The sequence below is a fragment of the Ambystoma mexicanum genome, chromosome 1p (genome assembly GCF_040938575.1).
Source record: "Ambystoma mexicanum isolate Mex_15411 chromosome 1p, UKY_AmexF1_1, whole genome shotgun sequence".
Taxonomy (NCBI): Eukaryota; Metazoa; Chordata; class Amphibia; order Caudata; family Ambystomatidae; genus Ambystoma; species Ambystoma mexicanum.
The window spans coordinates 956,922,824-956,941,725 of NC_090921.1; the positions used below are offsets into that span (position 1 = coordinate 956,922,824).

An 18,902-nucleotide genomic window follows, 5' to 3' on the forward strand; every position below is an offset into this window, starting at 1 on the left:
ATCACACTGATTGGTACGCTGGTTCTTATATACTTCTCTTGATGATGGAGAGAATTAAGCTAGAATCATTCTGTGTTACACCCTTCTATAATATTTAGTTTTTAAGAATTGTCATGTTTGGTAATGTGATTGGTGTACTTTCCAAGTCAGTTTTATAAATGCCAGATTCACCCCTTAACCAGTGTGTGTAATACTCTGCATCTAATTTAATCTTGTATTGCCGAGCCTCTTGACATTGCCAGTCCCTGAACCTTTCAAAATTGCCAGCCCTTCAGAGAGATTTCCTTCTCGGGGCATGATCTTCAAAACAGCCTCACTCATGGTGTCAGTGGCTATAGTGCTGCTTCCACTGTAATAGTGAGTATTGATATAGTGCACACCACAGGCACGTTATTCTTTTTATCTCTAATGGCAACACTATTTGAAAACCATGTCCCACTTATAATCTCTCTCTCTCTTGCTACCGACACCTTCCTGGTAGCTTATAATCTGCATCCACTATCCATGCTGTGGTATGTGTAGCTTTCTCTTTTTCCTACCAATTGGTCTCCTCTATCCATGCTTGAGCACGTTTGCATTCTGTGAGGCAGCACATGTGAGTTCTCTGTCTATTCTGGGTTACATGTACCTTTTACATACAGTCCTGCATTAATGCTACAGGCTGCATACCTTCCTGGATTCTATTGATAAAAAGTCTCCTGGATCTATGCTAGAACAGAAGTAACCTCTTCATAGACTGATAATGTTGGCCTTCAAATGGTACTTGTTTATCATTCTGATTAGAGCAAAAACGAAGGGGGTAAGGGGACTTAAAGGGAGTAAACATCCTTATTTTTAATGCTCTGAGATAGCATATCAATGTATGGGTTGTGATTGTGGCAGGGGGGTGGGGCAGATATTCTTAATCACTTAATTACTTTGGTTTGGTGAAGGGGGCTCCAAAGATGTCTGTGCCCAGGGCCCCAAAAATGCTTAAGATGGCCCTTGCTGTTCATCCGATGTTTGTGATGCAGGCTTCCATAGGAAAGAGTTTAGTGTTTCTCCCGGCACTCACATGTCCCATTACATTGATTCGCTGCAATCAAAGTGGCTACAGAAATGGGGAACATATGACTTTGCGAGGTCACCTGACAGCTCCGAGAAGTAACACCTCTGCATCTTATTGGTTAGTCTGGAAATGATTCGAGCATTTTCTGCAGTTTGAATCATGCAAATCGGTGCTGCGTTCCTGATTACTTCAAAGCACAGTCGCGTTTCAAGCCTCTCCTTTTCCATCTCCTCATTGAGGTTGCACTCCTGAGTAAGTAGGATGGCGGCTTGATTTTTTTTCGAACCGTCTTTTCTAAAATCGACTTCTTTTGTCTAGTTGAAAGTTCGTGTCTCAAATAAAAAGGCAACAGAAATGGCTCACCGAGGTACAACGCTGACGACACTTCGACAAGGCCAATAGTTTGGGGATTTCAGTATAGGCTGCATAAAAAGTGTGAAAAGGCGGTGTGGTGCCTATGTTTTTTGTGACTAATAGGCAATAGAAATTGTTGAAAGTCTATGCTGTATTTACTTTTTATAAAGTGTTATTCTCATAGTCAATAAGAGACTAACACAATGCATGTGCCTTATTTTAAATACTGTATTATAACAGGTGTGTTATGTACATAGTGAGGTACTCTAGTTAAATACATAGTAAAACATTCAATACAATGTGCAGCATGGAGTCAGAAAGTGTGCTGTAAATTATGGACAGTAAAAGTAAAAAGAAGAAAGGTTTGCTGTGGGTACACGTTCCCCATACTTACGTTCGCCCATTTGTAAGTGCTGTGAATAGTAGGTGTTGTTATAGAGCTCGTGTGCTTACAAAAGCTAACAATATCCTGCATTGTGGCAGTAAGCGCGCTCTTTTGAATGCCCTGTCTGGCTCCAACAATGGCATCACTCAAAACACAACTCCCGACCTCTTGCGCAAGCGGCACCATCTCACTAAATCACATTTTCTATAGGGCAGAAGCAGACAATTGCGAAACATGTGTTCCAAAAGAGTGTGAAAACCCAATGAAAGAAAAGTCATTTTGTGCACATTACCTTTTGACAAGGTAACATCCTTGAAAGGCTACAAAGTTAGTTGGCGTGCATAGATGGGCCAGGGAAGTTTGTTTGGCCACATTTGGTGAACTTTCAATACCGGGTTCAAAGGTTACACAGGAAAAATGTTTCTGTAACCTTAACTTTAGACCGCCTAGAGCAATATATCTCACACACACACACACACACACACACACACACACACACACACACACACACACACACACACACACACACACACACACACACACACACACACACACACACACACACACACACACACACACACACACACACACACACACACACACACACACACACACACACACACACACACACACACACACACACACACACACACACACACACACACACACACACACACACACACACACACACACACACACACACACACACACACACACACACACACACACACACACACACACACACACACACACACACACACCCTCACCTCCCATCTTCTTCCTTTGGAACCAGAATACATATTTATATTTATCCATGTACTTATTTATTAAAGTATTCATGTATTGGTTTTGTATCGTTCCATGATGCCACCTTATGGCTGAGTCCCAATGCTGGTTGACTGCCTAATGTGGATCTATGAAGGGCCGCAGAATGGACGGAGGATCTGCATGCTTCGATCATGGCAACAACCTTGCAACAGGTGTGACGGCTAGTATTTCCAGTCATTTGCCAAGAAGAACATGTACAGCAGTGCCTAGAACATGCATTTCCACTGCTGAGGGAGGTGAGCATCATTGCCTAAAAGGATGCAAACACAGCACTAGCAATTTACACCAACACCCTAACACATGACAAGCTACCGGGTATCAGTGTTCCTATTGGAAGGAAGATGATCAGTATAAGGAAGCGCTGGCAGGTTATGTAACTTTTACTTACGAATCATAGTCCTGGATTATTTGTCCGACCGCCCAAATAGCCGACAGGTATTCATTCATACCCAGTGGACTGATATAGTGCAAGGACGAGGGATCCCGTGGATTTCCATTAGATGCCGTAAAGTCAACTCCTACCTGTGATCTCAGACAAATAACACGTATGTTTATCATATGTCAGTTACACATTTAATATACAGTACTTTTTCAAGAGTTTTGGAGATACAATAAACTATGTTAAGTCGACTCCCAGAACTTGAGCCATGCAAAATTCAAGCAGGGAATTACCCTGGAACTCTGCTGCCAAAGGTCCATGCGTCCTACAGTGCTTCAACGCCATTACATATGGTAAGAGGTGCTATGCAAACATAAGATCATTTAACATAACATGAGACTTCTCCTTGGTAGTTTGCGAGTGGGGCCTTTCCTCCACTCCTCCAAAGCGACATCCTTTTTATCCATCTAGTCCCAGTCACAGCCCCTGCATCATCTCTGTCTAGGAAGTCTATGTTGGACCCACTCTCTGCACCTCACCCTCACAGCCAACTACTCCTCAGTTGACACTATTAATACCCCCCGTCGCCACCCTAGGCCTTCTAGCCAGCACAGTTGAGTCGTTGGTCCATCTGATACAGTCAGTGCGAGGCATTTTGAGTGCCCTGCTGATGCCTCTGTAAGAAAACAATTCAATAGACCAACAATGCCAAGGCTGAGTTCACCAGTTATGTATCTCACCATACTGTGTTTTCATTCACAAAAAAACTAAAAACGGCTGCAAGTATGTGTTTGCTGTTATTTGTCATTTAAAACATCTGGCACAAAAATTATGAATGCAGCCATTCAGAATTTTGCTTGCTGAAGCCCAAAGTAAAGATATGAATGTTTTTATTTTTCAAGTAAGCCAGGTCCCTTATTGTATATGGTAAGGACATCCAGGTGATGGATATTCTAAATCCAGAAGACCCTGAGGAAAGACTTGGCAAAACCTGAAGGCATTAATTCGAAACATGTTGGACTAAGTTGAGCTTCTCAAATTCATATCAAGTACAAAACAGAACGGATTGGAGAATGTACTTCTTAGGTAATACATTGATTGTATTACGTATCATAACAGAAATGTTAAATCCTTTCTGAATTATGTGTTTTGTGTGCCTTGAATGAATGTAGTAGAAACTGTGACACAAATGAGACATAGCAAACCGGTGATGTATTTTATAACACTGTGGGGCACCAGGGGGGGGGCATAGCTCTGTACAGACAATCAAAATGCACAATAAACCTGTATCTTTGTATGAATTATGAGCTGGATAGTTCAATTATGGACTTTGATCAATATGTGTTGTAGAAAAATGCTATTTCTGAAACCCTTACTGGAAAAACATTCAGTTCTGACCACAACAGCAAAAACATGTCATCCAGACAACTTGGATGTCAAGTGCTTTAATTAAACCAACCATAAAAATGATGTTCTTGAAACGGGATATCAAAGTAATCCAGGATGTCTCTCAAGGAAGCTTCTAGCTGACAGACTAGAAAAACAAGAATCGACTGGTCTGGTGGTCATCTCTCCCAAGTGCCAACTGGATAAAATGCAGTCATTGTTTCCGGAGTTACTGTGACCTTTGTGTCTGGGGTCCTTTACTCCCCTCATGGTAGCATGCATGTTTGAAAGATGCTGCGACTACGGTCACCATGAGAACCATATTTTGCATCTTCCTCCTTCATTGCGGATGATGCTATTGTGGAGAGATTGCAGTTTCACAGCTTTCCCATTTTAAATACCTTTCATGCCTTTATCATGACACTAGATAGTGATAGAGTTTTCCAACAGTGCTTGCTAGTGCAGTCCTTCCACTTGTAGGGCAATAAAAACCAAGTGCAACTAAAACAGATCGAAATGTATGTGTTTTATCAACCTCGGAAGGATGAAGGTCTGATTGGGGCCTGCAGGGATTGAAACCTGGAACTTTTATGTGTAAGAGGTCTGAGCAGATGGCTGAGCTGTCTGAATGACCTCACTGGGCAATTGGTCAGGTATCAAGGAATGCCCACACACTGTGTACTGGAACTCCTCTCTTTGGGAGAGTAAGGGTGCGATTGGCGACGGTGTGGATGTTATTTCACGGGGGCAGTCTGACTAGATTGCAGGACTTGGGGGTTCACACTGACATTCAACTCAAAAGCAAATTCAGGAAGCAGAAGGAACTGCACAGTGAGTGGGCAGATACTTCTTTTGACAATCCGTTGGCCACTATCTGTGTGGAGCACCATTCACAGACAGTGGGAGGAAGAGCCGCTTGCAATGGTCTGTCTAGATGGGGAGAAGGCACGTGACAAGACTGTTCAGAGTGGTTACCACTCCAAAATGATCAAAGAGATACTACAAGCTTAGCTAGATCTAGTACAACTCTTGCACAGTCCCACATCAGTGAGCATCAGCACTAACGCCCCTTCTGTTTATAGACCTTCCTAATTCATTGGCTTGGCAAACTACAGTTAGTGAATCATTTTTTAAAGTTCGCAAAATGAGCTATATAGGAGTCTGGCACACAGCTAAAAACCATGCAGATGGTGAAAACTAGTTCTACTGCCATTTTTAGAATAACATGGAAAAGGGTGCCAGTTCTGCACCATTTTGTCGGTTAATGTGATCTATTTAAAGGTAGCTATTACTCCTACAATAAACTACCTGCTCGGAAATATATGGCTGTTACAAAGCACGTTGCTATCTAAACGTTTGGTGGCCTTTAATCATTATAGTGAATACAGATTATTGACTATTAAGGAAAACATTCTGCCATTGTGGGCCAAACTCCACAGTTCCAAACCACAATGCTCTTTTTGAGACCACCAAACTCATTACACAATCTTACCTGACCTGAAGCCTTCCTCTCTAGTTCTCCAGGAGTTACGCACCCCGAGGAATTTAAGGGGTCTCTTATACTATCCACTTCAAGCTTTGAAGCTCCTTTTAACCTCTTTTCTCAAGGCAATTGACAACCAAAAGCAACCCACTTCCCTCTTGAATATTTGTAGATATCAGCGTTCCACTTCTTCCTCAACACCCTTCTCTACTTTACTCCGGGTCACCACCAGGTTCCACATATTTAATTCCCTTATTTTTGAATTTGAGTGTAAAATGATTTTTAGAGAGTAAGAAAAGTAATTCCCATTGCATTAGGTGGTGGTGCATACCAACCGGGAGGGGACCGTTTCTCATGAAATCCCCACTAACATCGGCGTAAAACAAGGCTGTGTATTAGCTCCCCTTCTTTACAATCAATGCGTGGCTGACATGGGTGCCGCCATTGACACCGCTAGTAACTTTCCCCCCCATATTGGTATCCCCCCCAGTCTCATGACTTTGATATGCCAATGATATGATTTTGTTGGACCAAACTCCAATTGGTTTATAGCACTCGATCAATGCCTTGGCTTCTTATGCGTCCAAGAACCATGTTAAAGTTAATGTTAATAAAACTAAAATTTCGATCATTGGTAGCAAATCAAAAATGAAAGAGTCCAAGTATCGTTGGCTGCTTAGTCACATTCCCCTGGAAAAGGTGAACAGATATATTTATCTAGTAGCCCTATTGGTCCATTTCCCACAGGTGACTTTTACAGTGATTTTACACGACCTAAAACTTTAAGGAAATGGCTTTCTTTAACGAAATGTATTGATAAAAAAAGGTGGGCATAATGTTGAGGGCCAGACCTTATTTATAGGATGAGTATCCTCCCTGGGATACTTTATGGTCTTGCAGTTGTACCTGAAACCAAACTAAATTGGGTGGGCAAGCTTGAAGACAAACTTTTGCGTTCGATTTTGGGCGGTTTCCTCCTCTGTACCTGTTGAGGCACTTTGGTGTGAATTGGGAGTCCCTTCCATCTATTCTCTCTTTCCCACCTTGCAGCCTTTTTCTTAACATTATAACATCCCCTTGTATCTGATTCACTAATTGGCCTACTGGCTATCCAATATTCCCAGGACTCTACCAACCCCTTTTTTCCGAAATATGACATACTGCTCTTAGCCACTTTATAAAAATTGGTGTTGACCTTGAGTACATGACACAGTCTCCCAAATTCTTCTTTATTTTAAAGAATAAGACTAAAGATTTTGACATTATATCGAACATCTATTTCCTAGCGAAAATTAAACAATACATTATGCATAGCACAACATGGCTTGGCTTCAACCATAATTCTCCTAGAGTTCATCTAACCAAATTGTATTTCTCTAAAACCCGTCGATTTATTACTTATTTATGATTTAACATTTTACCTACAAGTGAACACACGGTCAGATGGACAGATATACTATGTGAGGAGCGGTCCTGTCAGCTATACAATTTGATGGTTGAAACAGCGTGTCACATCCTCACCAAATGTCCAATATTGACATCATATTATCTGAAGAGCAACTCCAGTTATGTAACGAACATAAACTTCATTGAAACTGACCAGTTCTGGAGTTGCATCTTCGGGGCATAATCAATTGTTATATATGCTGCCGCCTTTCACATTTGGAAACTGGCTCAAAATTGTATTGCCTCTCTTTCAGTAACTTTATTGTTGCACAAGTCACATCATATATATACACCAGTATTTGGCCTTAATTTTAGTTGAATCTGCATAACTTTCAATAGTCTTAATTAGTTTTAACCTGTTATTAACTTAGTCAATTGCAGAAAAACACGCTGAGTATGTTATTGTCATAATCTTGTGCAAATTACGAAATTAATTCTTGTGATCTTTTCTATTATCTTCCAATTTATTTTATGGAATTTAAATTATAGAATTTATTGGAATGTTCTTATTTTATCGCAGTCAAATTCATGTTATATATATCTGTAAAGTGTTTGTTCTTTTAAATACATGTGCTAAAAGTCTGTATATTTATAACCAATGCACATAAAGACAAATCCCCTTTGCCAATGATGCTAGTATTTGTGGGGCTGAAAAATATTATTTAGCTCTACAATTTACATGGACTTGTAGTCGATACTTCCGTACATGTAGTAAAGAATGCAAATTACAAGATTCATTTTTACCTTAAAGTTGAAGGTTCCTCATCAGATCAGGCCTTAAAAGTAGAGCTCCTTCGTAAATCGCTGCTCTTCTGCTATAAATATTTTAAACATACCCACGGAGCTAGATGGGTGGAAGCAGGTGCGAGGCTTCTATGTATCTCCCTACTTCTTGTTTCGACTATCTTTCTCCCTATTTTTTGAATTGGGAGTATTTCCCTTTTTTCAGTATTGGAAGAGAAAGTGGTTGGTATGCTGCTTAAACGGAGGACTCATCCCTACCATCACCTGTTCTTCGACACTGGTTTCAAGAGCAATGCCTATATTACCTTGGGTTCTCCATCCCAAAAAATGGCCACTCTTAGTGGAGACGACAGATATGCACCCCTGGATACACCTCCCTTTAAGCTCCAATGCGGTGTGAAGCTCCACAAAGTATCAATGGGCACCTCATCATACGCCTTGGCCTATGTGCCATTTCTCTCAAGTGACATGTTTTACACAACCCACCTTGATCATCCAGATGCAATCTGCCCTCCTATCTATCAACAGGCACACACTGATACTACTGACCCTAATTTCTGGAAATAGTGTTCTCTTTTTTAACATCCTCCCTCTTCTACCTCAGACACATGTTTGGGTTTGCTGAAGATATTATAGCACTGGATTTAGTGACCCTTCCCACTGCATGCACTCTGCATATAACTTTAAACACAAAACACTTCTGTTCATTGGCTAGATGTTTCCACTTACTGGGGGTCCTTTTTTCTTCTCGGTGACTCTTGTTTCCATCTTTTTACGCACACCTGAGTTGTTGTAATTCTTCTTACAGGAAACATTTACATCAGAGTCACCCTCGCCTTTTCCCGATCTCCCTCATGCACCTTTCGGTGTGTGTTCAATCTTTTGAGCAATTTCTATCTCCTCATCCAGTGTTGCATCCTCTCAAAATCCAAATCTCCCAGGCAATGTCTGGTCATGTCTTTGCTACAGTGGATCATACATTGGTCCTTTATGTGCTCGTCATTGCGAGCACCAAGGTCACAGTTGCTAGCTAGCCTTTTAAGCTTGTGATGCACTCTTCAACAGTTTCCCCACTCTTCTGCTCTCTTATTCAAAGTGATATCGATTTATTTACAGAAATGTGGAACCTTAAACATTTACTGGCCCCGTACAAAGGAAGACAAATGAAAGACATCTTTAAGAATTCATAACGACAGACAGACAACATGTCACTGCCCAAGCAGTGAGCCGGCAGGAGGGGCGATTCATCACCATAATAGAGTCACTGAAACGAAGCTTCATATGTGCTACAACAGATGAAAAGGAATAGGTTACTCAGCCAGTCCAGAGTGCCCACACTGATGGGACATCTGACCAGCATCCAAAAAGCCTGGGGATATGGGCCATTGCGTATAAGCGGATCATCTATGAAAACAATGCATCCATTTTCCAATCTCTGAAAAGACTGAGCAAGAAGCGATCCTTACAGTGAACATTAGCTGGCATCCTCCCAGGATGTAGTCCAAGAAGGAGTAGTCTCGGGCAATCTGAAAACAAAGAAGAACATCCTTAAAACCTGCATTTTAACACAGCACAAGAGAAAACTTTGAATAGTCTTATTTTTTCCAACAATCCCTTTTCTTACCTTCACATAATGGACCGATTCTCGAAAAGCCACACAAATGAAAGGAGAGCAGAGAATGTGCTTGTTTCATTTGTGCTGCTTTCAGAAATGCTCAGCTCCCATTATTCACAAAGGTACCCGAGCATTTCAGGAGATGCTGGATAGCTGCACAATGACGCGCTGTTCAGCCGCCTTACCTACAATGGTGGCGAGGGCTCCCAACACCAATGAATGACAGGCTGACAACCACGTGGGTGCCCGGAGCGCATTTCAAAAGGGAGGCCCATAAAGGGCCCATCTCTGTGAAATGACCAGAAAGAAAGCATTTCCAACCCCATTTGGGAAATGGAAATGCTAGGGTGACAGCCGCAGTTAAAACCACGGCTGCTACACTTCAGAAATAAATTATGACAGGATCAGAAATGACCCTGTCATGATTTGCGCATCCCCTGCGCCTGCTCTGTTCCTCATTGCAGCGCATTTAAAAGCGCATCCCATTTGAGGATTTCCGGATTTTCCTTTAAATGCGCAGAAACACCCTCATATTTGCGCTCATTAAGATGCCCCTTTGAGAATTGGGCTGAACCGTTTTTTGGCACAAGTGAGGAGATAAACTGGTGTTTCTCCTCACTTGCTCCAAAAAAAGGTTTGAGAATCTGGCCCAATGTCTTTATGTTCAGAAATAAAATATATTTTTATGTTACGCTTGCCATCGGAGATTATGTTGTTTCTTAGCACTGTAGACTATATCTATTAACCGACTCATTGGGTTTGGCTGTATTGTTCTCGTATGGCTGAAAGACTGAGTCAGGGTTAATTGAAAAAAATCCTGTTTCGCCGAGGACACAAAAATTGCAGTAGCAGTTTTTAATTCACAATGATACGTTACTTGCCTTATTACAGTCTATTATGCTACGCAGAGATTTGCCAATTTACACCATCTTATTTAACGTCCCTTCAGGTCCTTTTCTGACAAACTAGTCCAGTGGCGTTTGGCACAGTTTTAAAAAACTGTCAGCATAAAACAATAAACTGTTGTATCCTAATCTGCTGCCTGGTCTCATTGACCTGAGGCAGTCCAAGCCTTAAGCAGTAAATAAAATGACGTAGATAATACAAGGAAAAGACAGACAAAGGAAACAGAGCAACGCCTAAGCGGTGGGCAAAGAGAGACTACTGGTCTGAAATTGGCTGCTCACTCATAACTGCTCAATTGTCTTTTGCATAAGAAAATCATTCCAGATCAGGAAAGATTATATTAAGGGTTTCTCCATCTTGGACGCTGGGGAAATAGCAGTGACAGGAAAGAATATGGCATTATAAATAGAATGTTTTAATCTTATTATAAGAAAACATGTAATAGTCAACGTTTTCTGACTGACTTAGTGACAAATTGACTTCTTGTCTGCAGGATGAGTAGTGGCTAAAAAGCTGTCTCCAACCAAGACCCAACACAATCATAAAGGTAAAACAGGCACAGTTAAGAGCTATACATCATTTACTTTTTGTGGTAACATGGGCTGGGGGAAGGCCTTGCTCTTAAGAGGGGTGTGAAAGTGAACCAATAGTGACCCAAACACAGTAACACAGTCCAAAATAATGGAATGTCCAATCAAGGTTCTGTAAAAAAATAAATATATATATACTTTAATCAAACACATCATCTGCAAGAAAACTAAACACAGTACAAAACCCACCCCTTTGGAATGAAAAGAGAAGATGCAACAGACAGAAGAATGTGGCACTCTGAGCATGAATACAGGGGTGATAGGAAAATTATAAACCTCAAAAAGGATATATTTTTGGATGGAAAAAGCACACAAGTGACTTAACCAGTCTGTAGGACCCAAAATGGAACAAGGGGAAGTTATTGATCGATAGTACCTTGTTACGGATCTTTGGCAGGGCAACAGCATCGAACCCGGATTTTGAACAGTGGTGCAAGCGGATAGAGCTCAGATCAGGTACGTTGAATCGTACGAGCAGCACGCAGGCATCAAGCGGGTTCAAATGTGGTAGCTCTGTGCAAATTGAAGGAAGTGTTTGCCGACACCATTCGGGGTGTTCACCAGGATCTGTGCAAGGTCGACCTGTGTTGAGTTGGGTTGTAACTATCGGAAAGGGTTGTGTTGTAACCCTTGGTTTGAGTCGACAAGTGACTTTCTAACTTCGAGTTGGGATCCCGGGTTTCGAATGGTTGATTCAACCCTAGTAGGTGATGGGTATGGGCATGTTGCAGCATGTTGTAGCATCGAACAGGCACAAGATGCAGGCACTATAGTTTGAAGGTCTGGGGGAGAACCGAAAAGCAGCACCAGTGCAATCTCACAATCTCTCAGGGTTGCAAGCAGCTCAACGTTAGTTTAACCTGTTTCGAAATGGCAGAATGGGGAGCCTTAGCTGATCTGGCTGATCTGGTCCTGCAGGTGCTGTGAGTCTCTCTTCAGGGGCTTAAAGAAAGGATGAGCCATTTTAGGGTCTGCTCTCCAAGACTTGGGAGATTATGGTGCAGAGCATCAGGTCCAGGTCCACAGCAAGAGTAACCCATAAATGTGCCGTGGGAGTGGTTGGGGGCATACCTCTTCTAGAGAGGCAGATGTATACACCATCTCTAGTGCCTGTTCCCTCACCTCTGTTATATTGGAAGAAGAAAAAAGCACTGTGTGTGACACGGGGTATCATTCCAATACCGCAACGAAAATATGAAAGACGTTATGCACTTAGACCATATTGAATGTACCCTGTGAGAAACCTGAAGGTGTCCCTTAGCTAGTCCCCGGGGATCTGTCATCCAGGTGGCCAGGACACAGCCATTGCTATTGGATCCAGTTCCTGGGGGTGGACCAGTGAGGGAGGATCACCTGGATGGGGGTCCTTGGGGAGTGGGAGCGGGACACAGACGGGTGAGATGCGCTATCCCCCTTCTTTCAATACCTTTTGCCCATCCTACCACAAAGGACATTTGAAAACACTGCCCCCCTTTTCCGACCTGAACGCTTTCGCACAACACGAAAGACAACGGACTAACACCAGAGCCAATTACCTGACATGTCCCAATACAAGGATCAGGCAAAGTCAGGCAATTGACCAGAATCACACACACCTGATGGTCCTTTCCCTTCCCCACAGGGATAAAAGGTGGAGCACGAGAGCACAGGATGAGCAAGGCAGACTGCACAATGTAAGAGCTCACGCAGCATGGCAGTTCAAGAGGAGGAGAAAGACGGCTCATACCGAGAGGGTGACAAGGAGAGAAGTGACATTGCCCTTTCCGATCAAAGCCTGTGAAACCTCAGGAGAAGAAATTGTAAGACCGCAAACAATAGCCAGCCTGTGTTGCAGCAGATGTCAACAGTATACATAACCTCTGCCACTGATAACCAAGCCGGGGAGAGATGTGGGTATCTGTGGTACCAGCCTTGACTTGAAGAAAGAATGCCAAGCGGTTCATCACAGCCGGTGAGTCGAACGAAGAATCGATATGAAACCGAACTGTGTTGAATGAAAAGTAGTAAGCAGCTATTTGAAACTGTGAAAGCATAAAGAGCTATTGATGCTATAAGGGGAAAACCAGCAACAGAGGAGTCCAGTGCCACGTGGGTGCTTACTGAGGAAACTCTGGGCGATTACCCGATTGTTGAAACTGCCAGAAGGCCTTGGGAAAAGGCAAAGAGGGTGTCAAAGTGGTCATACAGGGGTTATGTGAAATCCTCTCTACAGTCAAAAGTATTTTACTGACAGATGATTGTGTAGTTAAGGGAAGTGAATCCTGCATCATAAGAATTGAATGAGAAAGGCACGATCGATACAGTTGGCAAGAGTGAACCCGGCGGCGGAATGCTGACAAAAAGGGGCAACGACTGAAGTCCCTATAAACAGTGTGTTGACAGGAGTGAACCTGACCGAGGGATGTTCACAGTGAACTGTTTGAAAAGACATTAAAAGCCGTGAATACAAGAAAAAGCCATAGTGAACCCGAAGGAAGGATGCTGATGTCCGAGAGGGGTGTGAGCCCGTGGGAGGGAGATACAGGGGTGGAAAGTCATCACTCAAAGGCCATTGCAAAGGAACCTTTTGTTTGTTTGTTTTGTTGATATCAGGCCCTCGAAGGCAAGAGACTTTTTGTTGAAAAGAGACATAACCATCGAAGAACCTGATAGCTGGTACGGAACTGTTGGCTCGTGCTGGGAAAGCTTGAGATCCACCTTGTCCCATGCTCTAAACGTGGGGAAGGGAGAACCCGGCAATCACATCCTGACTAATTATTTGTGAACAATTCTTTCTTTATTGAAAACCCTAACCCACACTCTTTCTGTAATTAGTTGAAAGGATCTGGCAATAATTTTTTTAGCATAAGCTTGCTCATCTTAGATTTAGGTTAAGGTAGGCATTTTTCCACTATGCATTTACAGTTTAGTAAACACCCTTGAAATGTGATCATGTGCCTGTCTTTACTGTTGCCACCATGAGTTCCTTACATGTGGTGTCAGGAGTGGGATGTGACTCAATTGAAACTAATTGGGGAACCCTACAATTTCAAAAACGTAGCCAGAGATCATCTATTGGGTTTGATGTCTGTAGCAGTCGGGAAGCTATTATCCCACCTGGGAAAAGAGGGCAAACATACAATGGCTACAGATGCATGTGGTAGTGTGTCCTTTTTCCAGATGGATTGAGGCAGGTCCATGCATGCACCCTGATGCCACATGTGCTGCCAAGTCTCTTGTACATGATGCGTTTCCTAGATGGGGTGTGTGCGAAATCCTGCAGTCTGGGATAATGGGCTGCGTTTTGTAAATGAGCTATTTGAACAGGACAGTCTTTTATTAGGTATAAAGCACATGTTTTCATCTGCCTATCACCCACAGGTGAATGGTTTATGCAAGAGGTTAAATGGACCCCTTAAAGAGGGGATAGCAAAGATCAAGATAACTTTGAAGAAGGGATGGCTTCATTTCCTACCCCTTGCATTATTTGCACTTAGAAAGTAGCCTGGTTTAGATCACCACTTGACTCCTCATGAGTTGGTGACTGGACGCCACATGAGAGTACCTCTTGCTCCTCACACTGGACTAGAAACTGATGGCCACAATGTAGGAAAACCATTACATGAGATGCATGATTATTTAACAAATATTACTGCTAGTGTTTTTTTTATTTCCCAACAGATCAATAATTGTAGGGACGGGTCAAAGATTGATGAAAACTGCCAAACAGTTGTTCCTAGTGACTTGCTAAAACAGCCCATTATTGTGTTTACTGCGTTATTACTATTTATATAGTTATTATTTATTATATAGGTCCATTTTTATTCTATTCTGTATCTTATGACTTGTTGTGCTAATTACTGAAGTTGAATAAAGCTGAAAACAAACCAATCCTTCTGAGGTGTTTATTTCACAGTGAATCAAAGAAGTGGTAGGAGAACCCTTCTTTTAAATGTTAAAGTCTGCATGTGATTGGACTAAAGTTAGCCTGCTTTAGGTGCCCAATCCCTGATCCTAGAATCACTGGACTTTGCTTTCTGGCATCACACTCAACGTGCTTTGTGCTACAGGAAGTGGAGGGGACAGGAAGCATAGAGGTTGATAGTGGAACGTACCTCCAGTTTCCAGAGCTCCCTCTGCCTACACTAACCCCCTGGCCCTCCCTTCCCAATAGAATCAAAGCTCTTTGGTTATATGCAGCACCCTGGTGTGAGGCTACTCCTGTGTGAATGGGTGTGATCTTTTGATCCCTCTTCCAGGTCAGCTTCCTGTGGAGTGGCTGTCCCTTTTTGGAGGGGTTACCAGTCCTCACAAATGAATCACAGAGAGACACTCCCCAGGGCTACAGTCTTGCTACCAGTGTAGAGGCAGCTCTGTCTGGGAAGAATACACATAGCACCTTTATACCTGAGCTAGGTTCACAAGGATGACAGGTGTGTTATAAAACTGCAGTGGCTGTAATAATTATGAGAATACCTTCCACCATTCACTAACCCAGGTATGGCTTATTTTTAGAGATTATTCTGCCACCGGGACAGGAGGCTCCTAATTATGCATTTTGGTGCAGGGGTGGATGTCTTAAATGCAGGATACTGATTCAGCAGGACACAAGTGTACACTATGCTTTTGGGCATGGAGCATATGATAGGGTAATCTGATCAGCAGGTTGCCTTTTCAGAGATGGAATTACCTGTATTACCTTATTAATTAAGATAAACTAAAAAAAGACAGGACAATTCCTCACAGGCTTCTAAAAAGGTTTTCATCATCAATTCTTGAAGAGTTTCTAAAATAATTTCTTGCACTGCCCCGTTGCCGTTAGCACCTGACTCAGCCACTGATGAGGGTATTATTGCTATTAGCAACCTGGGTGCTGATTACAATCTATTTGTTTGAATAAACGTGTTTGTTTTATTAAACATGTTGCATGCTCGGAGGACAATGCGTACATGCAAATGCTCACCTAAGGTGGTCGCCATGCAAACAGAAGGCGGGGCTCCATGCAGAACCCCACTTCCATGGGAGAAGTTGTGTCATCAGAGGAATCAGGTAGGTTGGTTGGGGATAAGAAGTGGAGGCCAGAGGGAAGTGAGGGTGGGGGAGAAGGTGGGGCAGGGCCATGCACCTTCCAGCTTACTCGAAATGCAGGCTTATGCCTGAGGTTCAGCCCACGTTCCGAGCAAGCTGATTGGCTGAGGCGTCCGCCCTGGGTGATAATGTTCCATGGAACCCTCATCAACACTTTTTGCAATTGTTGGCCTTCCTGCTGGTTGACTGCTGATGGTGGATTTTATTTTCTTCAACATTTTATTTTATTGCAACAACTGATGATAAAAACAGGTTGATGGGTTTTAAATCACATCCAATTATCCAATTCTATAAACACCTTCAACAATATACCTCCCTTTGAGGTACATTATTTTCCACTTCGCTTGCCCTTAATTTATCCGGAGTGTATTTTTACTTTCAAATAGGGATCTCTAATCAAACACTTTGTTATAAATGAAAACCATTTTTCTTCAATGTACCTTGGGGATTCCGGCAGACAATGCATTTTAACAGTGAAGGGGAAACTCTATACTGCTACTTTTTGCAAAGTAGAACCTCCTTCACACCCAGAGATTATTTTGACTGCGCAGCAAAAATCAATTTTTTACATTTTGGGGAGGTTTTACCTGATATATTTTTGGGAAGTATGCAAGTGTGTGGTGGTGGTGCCCTGAAACAGAATGTTCCTGATCCCCAAAAATGAATGCTTGGTCCACTTGTTTCAAAAGTGAATTTCCACCCTCGAAAACCTTTTGAGGTGACTTTGCATGGTAATTCTAAATGGAAACACATTGAATTAATAACGGTCCTTTTCAGACACCAGTGTACAATCCACAGCTCCCATTCTGAAATTTCAGCAGAGTCGACTCACCCCTTCATACTTCTGAGGTTAATAAGTGTATCACCATTACATTGGGAAATAACAAAAATTATTATTCAGACCCTCCAGGATATTGCGGCATGAAATGGCAAATTTTGCAGCACAAAACTTTATTTATTGCAGCATTTTTGCAGCATATTTTTTATTGACTGGAGTGTGTAAGATTGGCATATTGCAAGAAAGAGGCAGTGTCCAAGGCTACAAGAGAGCAAGGGTGTCATTATGTTCACCTTTTGTATCAATTTAAAAGGAGGGGTCCCAGAGGTCTCTGGCTTGGCAGAACAGTGTTTGTTTTGGCTATATTGTTGTTTTAAAGTGCATGCCTAATATTATTGACAGCATTGATCGTTATCAGCTGTAATCCTGAAAATATCCCTGTTCTATGTTCTCCAAACCCCACCCACACACCTCTCTTACCAATTCCCCATCACAACTTGCGTTCATGAACCTCTCACTCCACTCATGTGCTCTGTCACACTGCCAAGTCGCAATTTGCACTCCCCAGTCCCTGCCACACTCCAGATCATACTCCCAACTCACACCTTATGCTCCCCAATTCCTCCCGCAGTATACAGTGCTTCATGCTTTCATGCTACTTCTGCATCTTGCATTCTTTCTCCAACTCTATCGCTCTCTTCCCTCATCCTTTCTCCCAATCTGCAGCTCACTGCCCCTTTCTGGCCAACCGCTCCCTCTCTGCTTTTTCGCCCACTGCTCCCCCTAAACCCATGCTCACCTCTAGTTTCTGTACCTCCACTACATCTCTGATATCTGGCCCGCTGCTCCCTCTCTGATGTCTGGCCCACCGCCCCATTTCTTCCTCTCTGCTTTCTTGCCCACCACTTCTCCCTCTGACCCACTGCTCTCCCTCTGCTTTCTTGCCTTCCACTCCACATCTCACACATCACCCCACCTCTCTCTCCTGTCCCTCTCCTATTGTGGCTGTCCTTTGCCCACTGTTTGTCATCTCTATAATAATAATAATAATCTATCTCTATCTATCTCTTACTGTATGCGCCCTGACGCCTGCGGGCTCCGGCGCAATACAAATAAATAAATAAAAATTGTGTCCATTGTTACTTTTTTTTTTAAATGTAGGTTTAGGCCCAGAGCCTAAAAAAATCGGGCATCTAAAAAAAGATCAGATGATTTGCTATTTTTGGAAAACTCATTTTTTGGAAATGAGCAGGTTACCTTATTCTCAAAGGTGACCTGCGCGCTTCCACAGGGCTGAAATGTGGCACAAATGATGTGCTGGCTGCTGGCGGGATGCCTTTTGCATCAGAACCACTCTCTCGACAATGTCCTATGGGCTCTCAGTGCATTTCTCACTGACAGGCCTTTAAGGGGCCTGCCCCTGTAAAATGCGACCCAAAAAACGCATTTCTATCCTAGTCGAGGAACAGACATGCAAGTGAGATAACAGCGGTTAATAACTCTGCTGTCACAAAAAGAAAAGTACAACCACTTCAGGAAGACCCTATCATGCAGTGGTGCCCACTGTGTGCCTATTCGAAGCAGGCGCATAGGGTTCCCTACAATTTCTGCATATTTAAAAGCAGAGTGTGCAGAGTGTTTGTGGGTTCGTATCTCTGCGCATTTACTGAGGAGCTGAGTATTTTTTTCGTTGCTATCCAAGAAGGGGGAGCTAATTCCTTAAAATCCTGCAGCCGGACATGGAGCGTCGCAGAGTGTGCAGAGTGTTTGTGGTGTTCGTGGCGGGCCTGAGGAGCTGATGGAGTCCGCTATCCTCGAGTCACCAGCATCAGGCTCAAGAATGAGAACACTGCCGACCAGTCCTCTCCCTCCGCTGCAGACTCACCCGTCAAA

The 18,902-nt window shown here is 42.8% G+C and overlaps 1 protein-coding gene across 5 annotated transcripts in view; it reads right to left on the reverse strand.

Annotated features, from left to right (window-relative positions):
- Positions 1-18,902, reverse strand: part of CPNE2 (copine 2) — a 947,004-nt gene that overhangs the window by 78,425 nt on the left and 849,677 nt on the right. For all 5 annotated transcript variants that reach the window (XM_069653470.1, XM_069653479.1, XM_069653462.1 and 2 more), the window contains 2 exons: positions 9,520-9,579; positions 3,004-3,137 (listed from right to left, as the gene is read on the reverse strand). In XM_069653470.1, the coding sequence (XP_069509571.1) occupies positions 3,004-3,137; positions 9,520-9,579 (194 nt within the window). The remainder of the gene's footprint in view (positions 1-3,003; positions 3,138-9,519; positions 9,580-18,902) is intronic.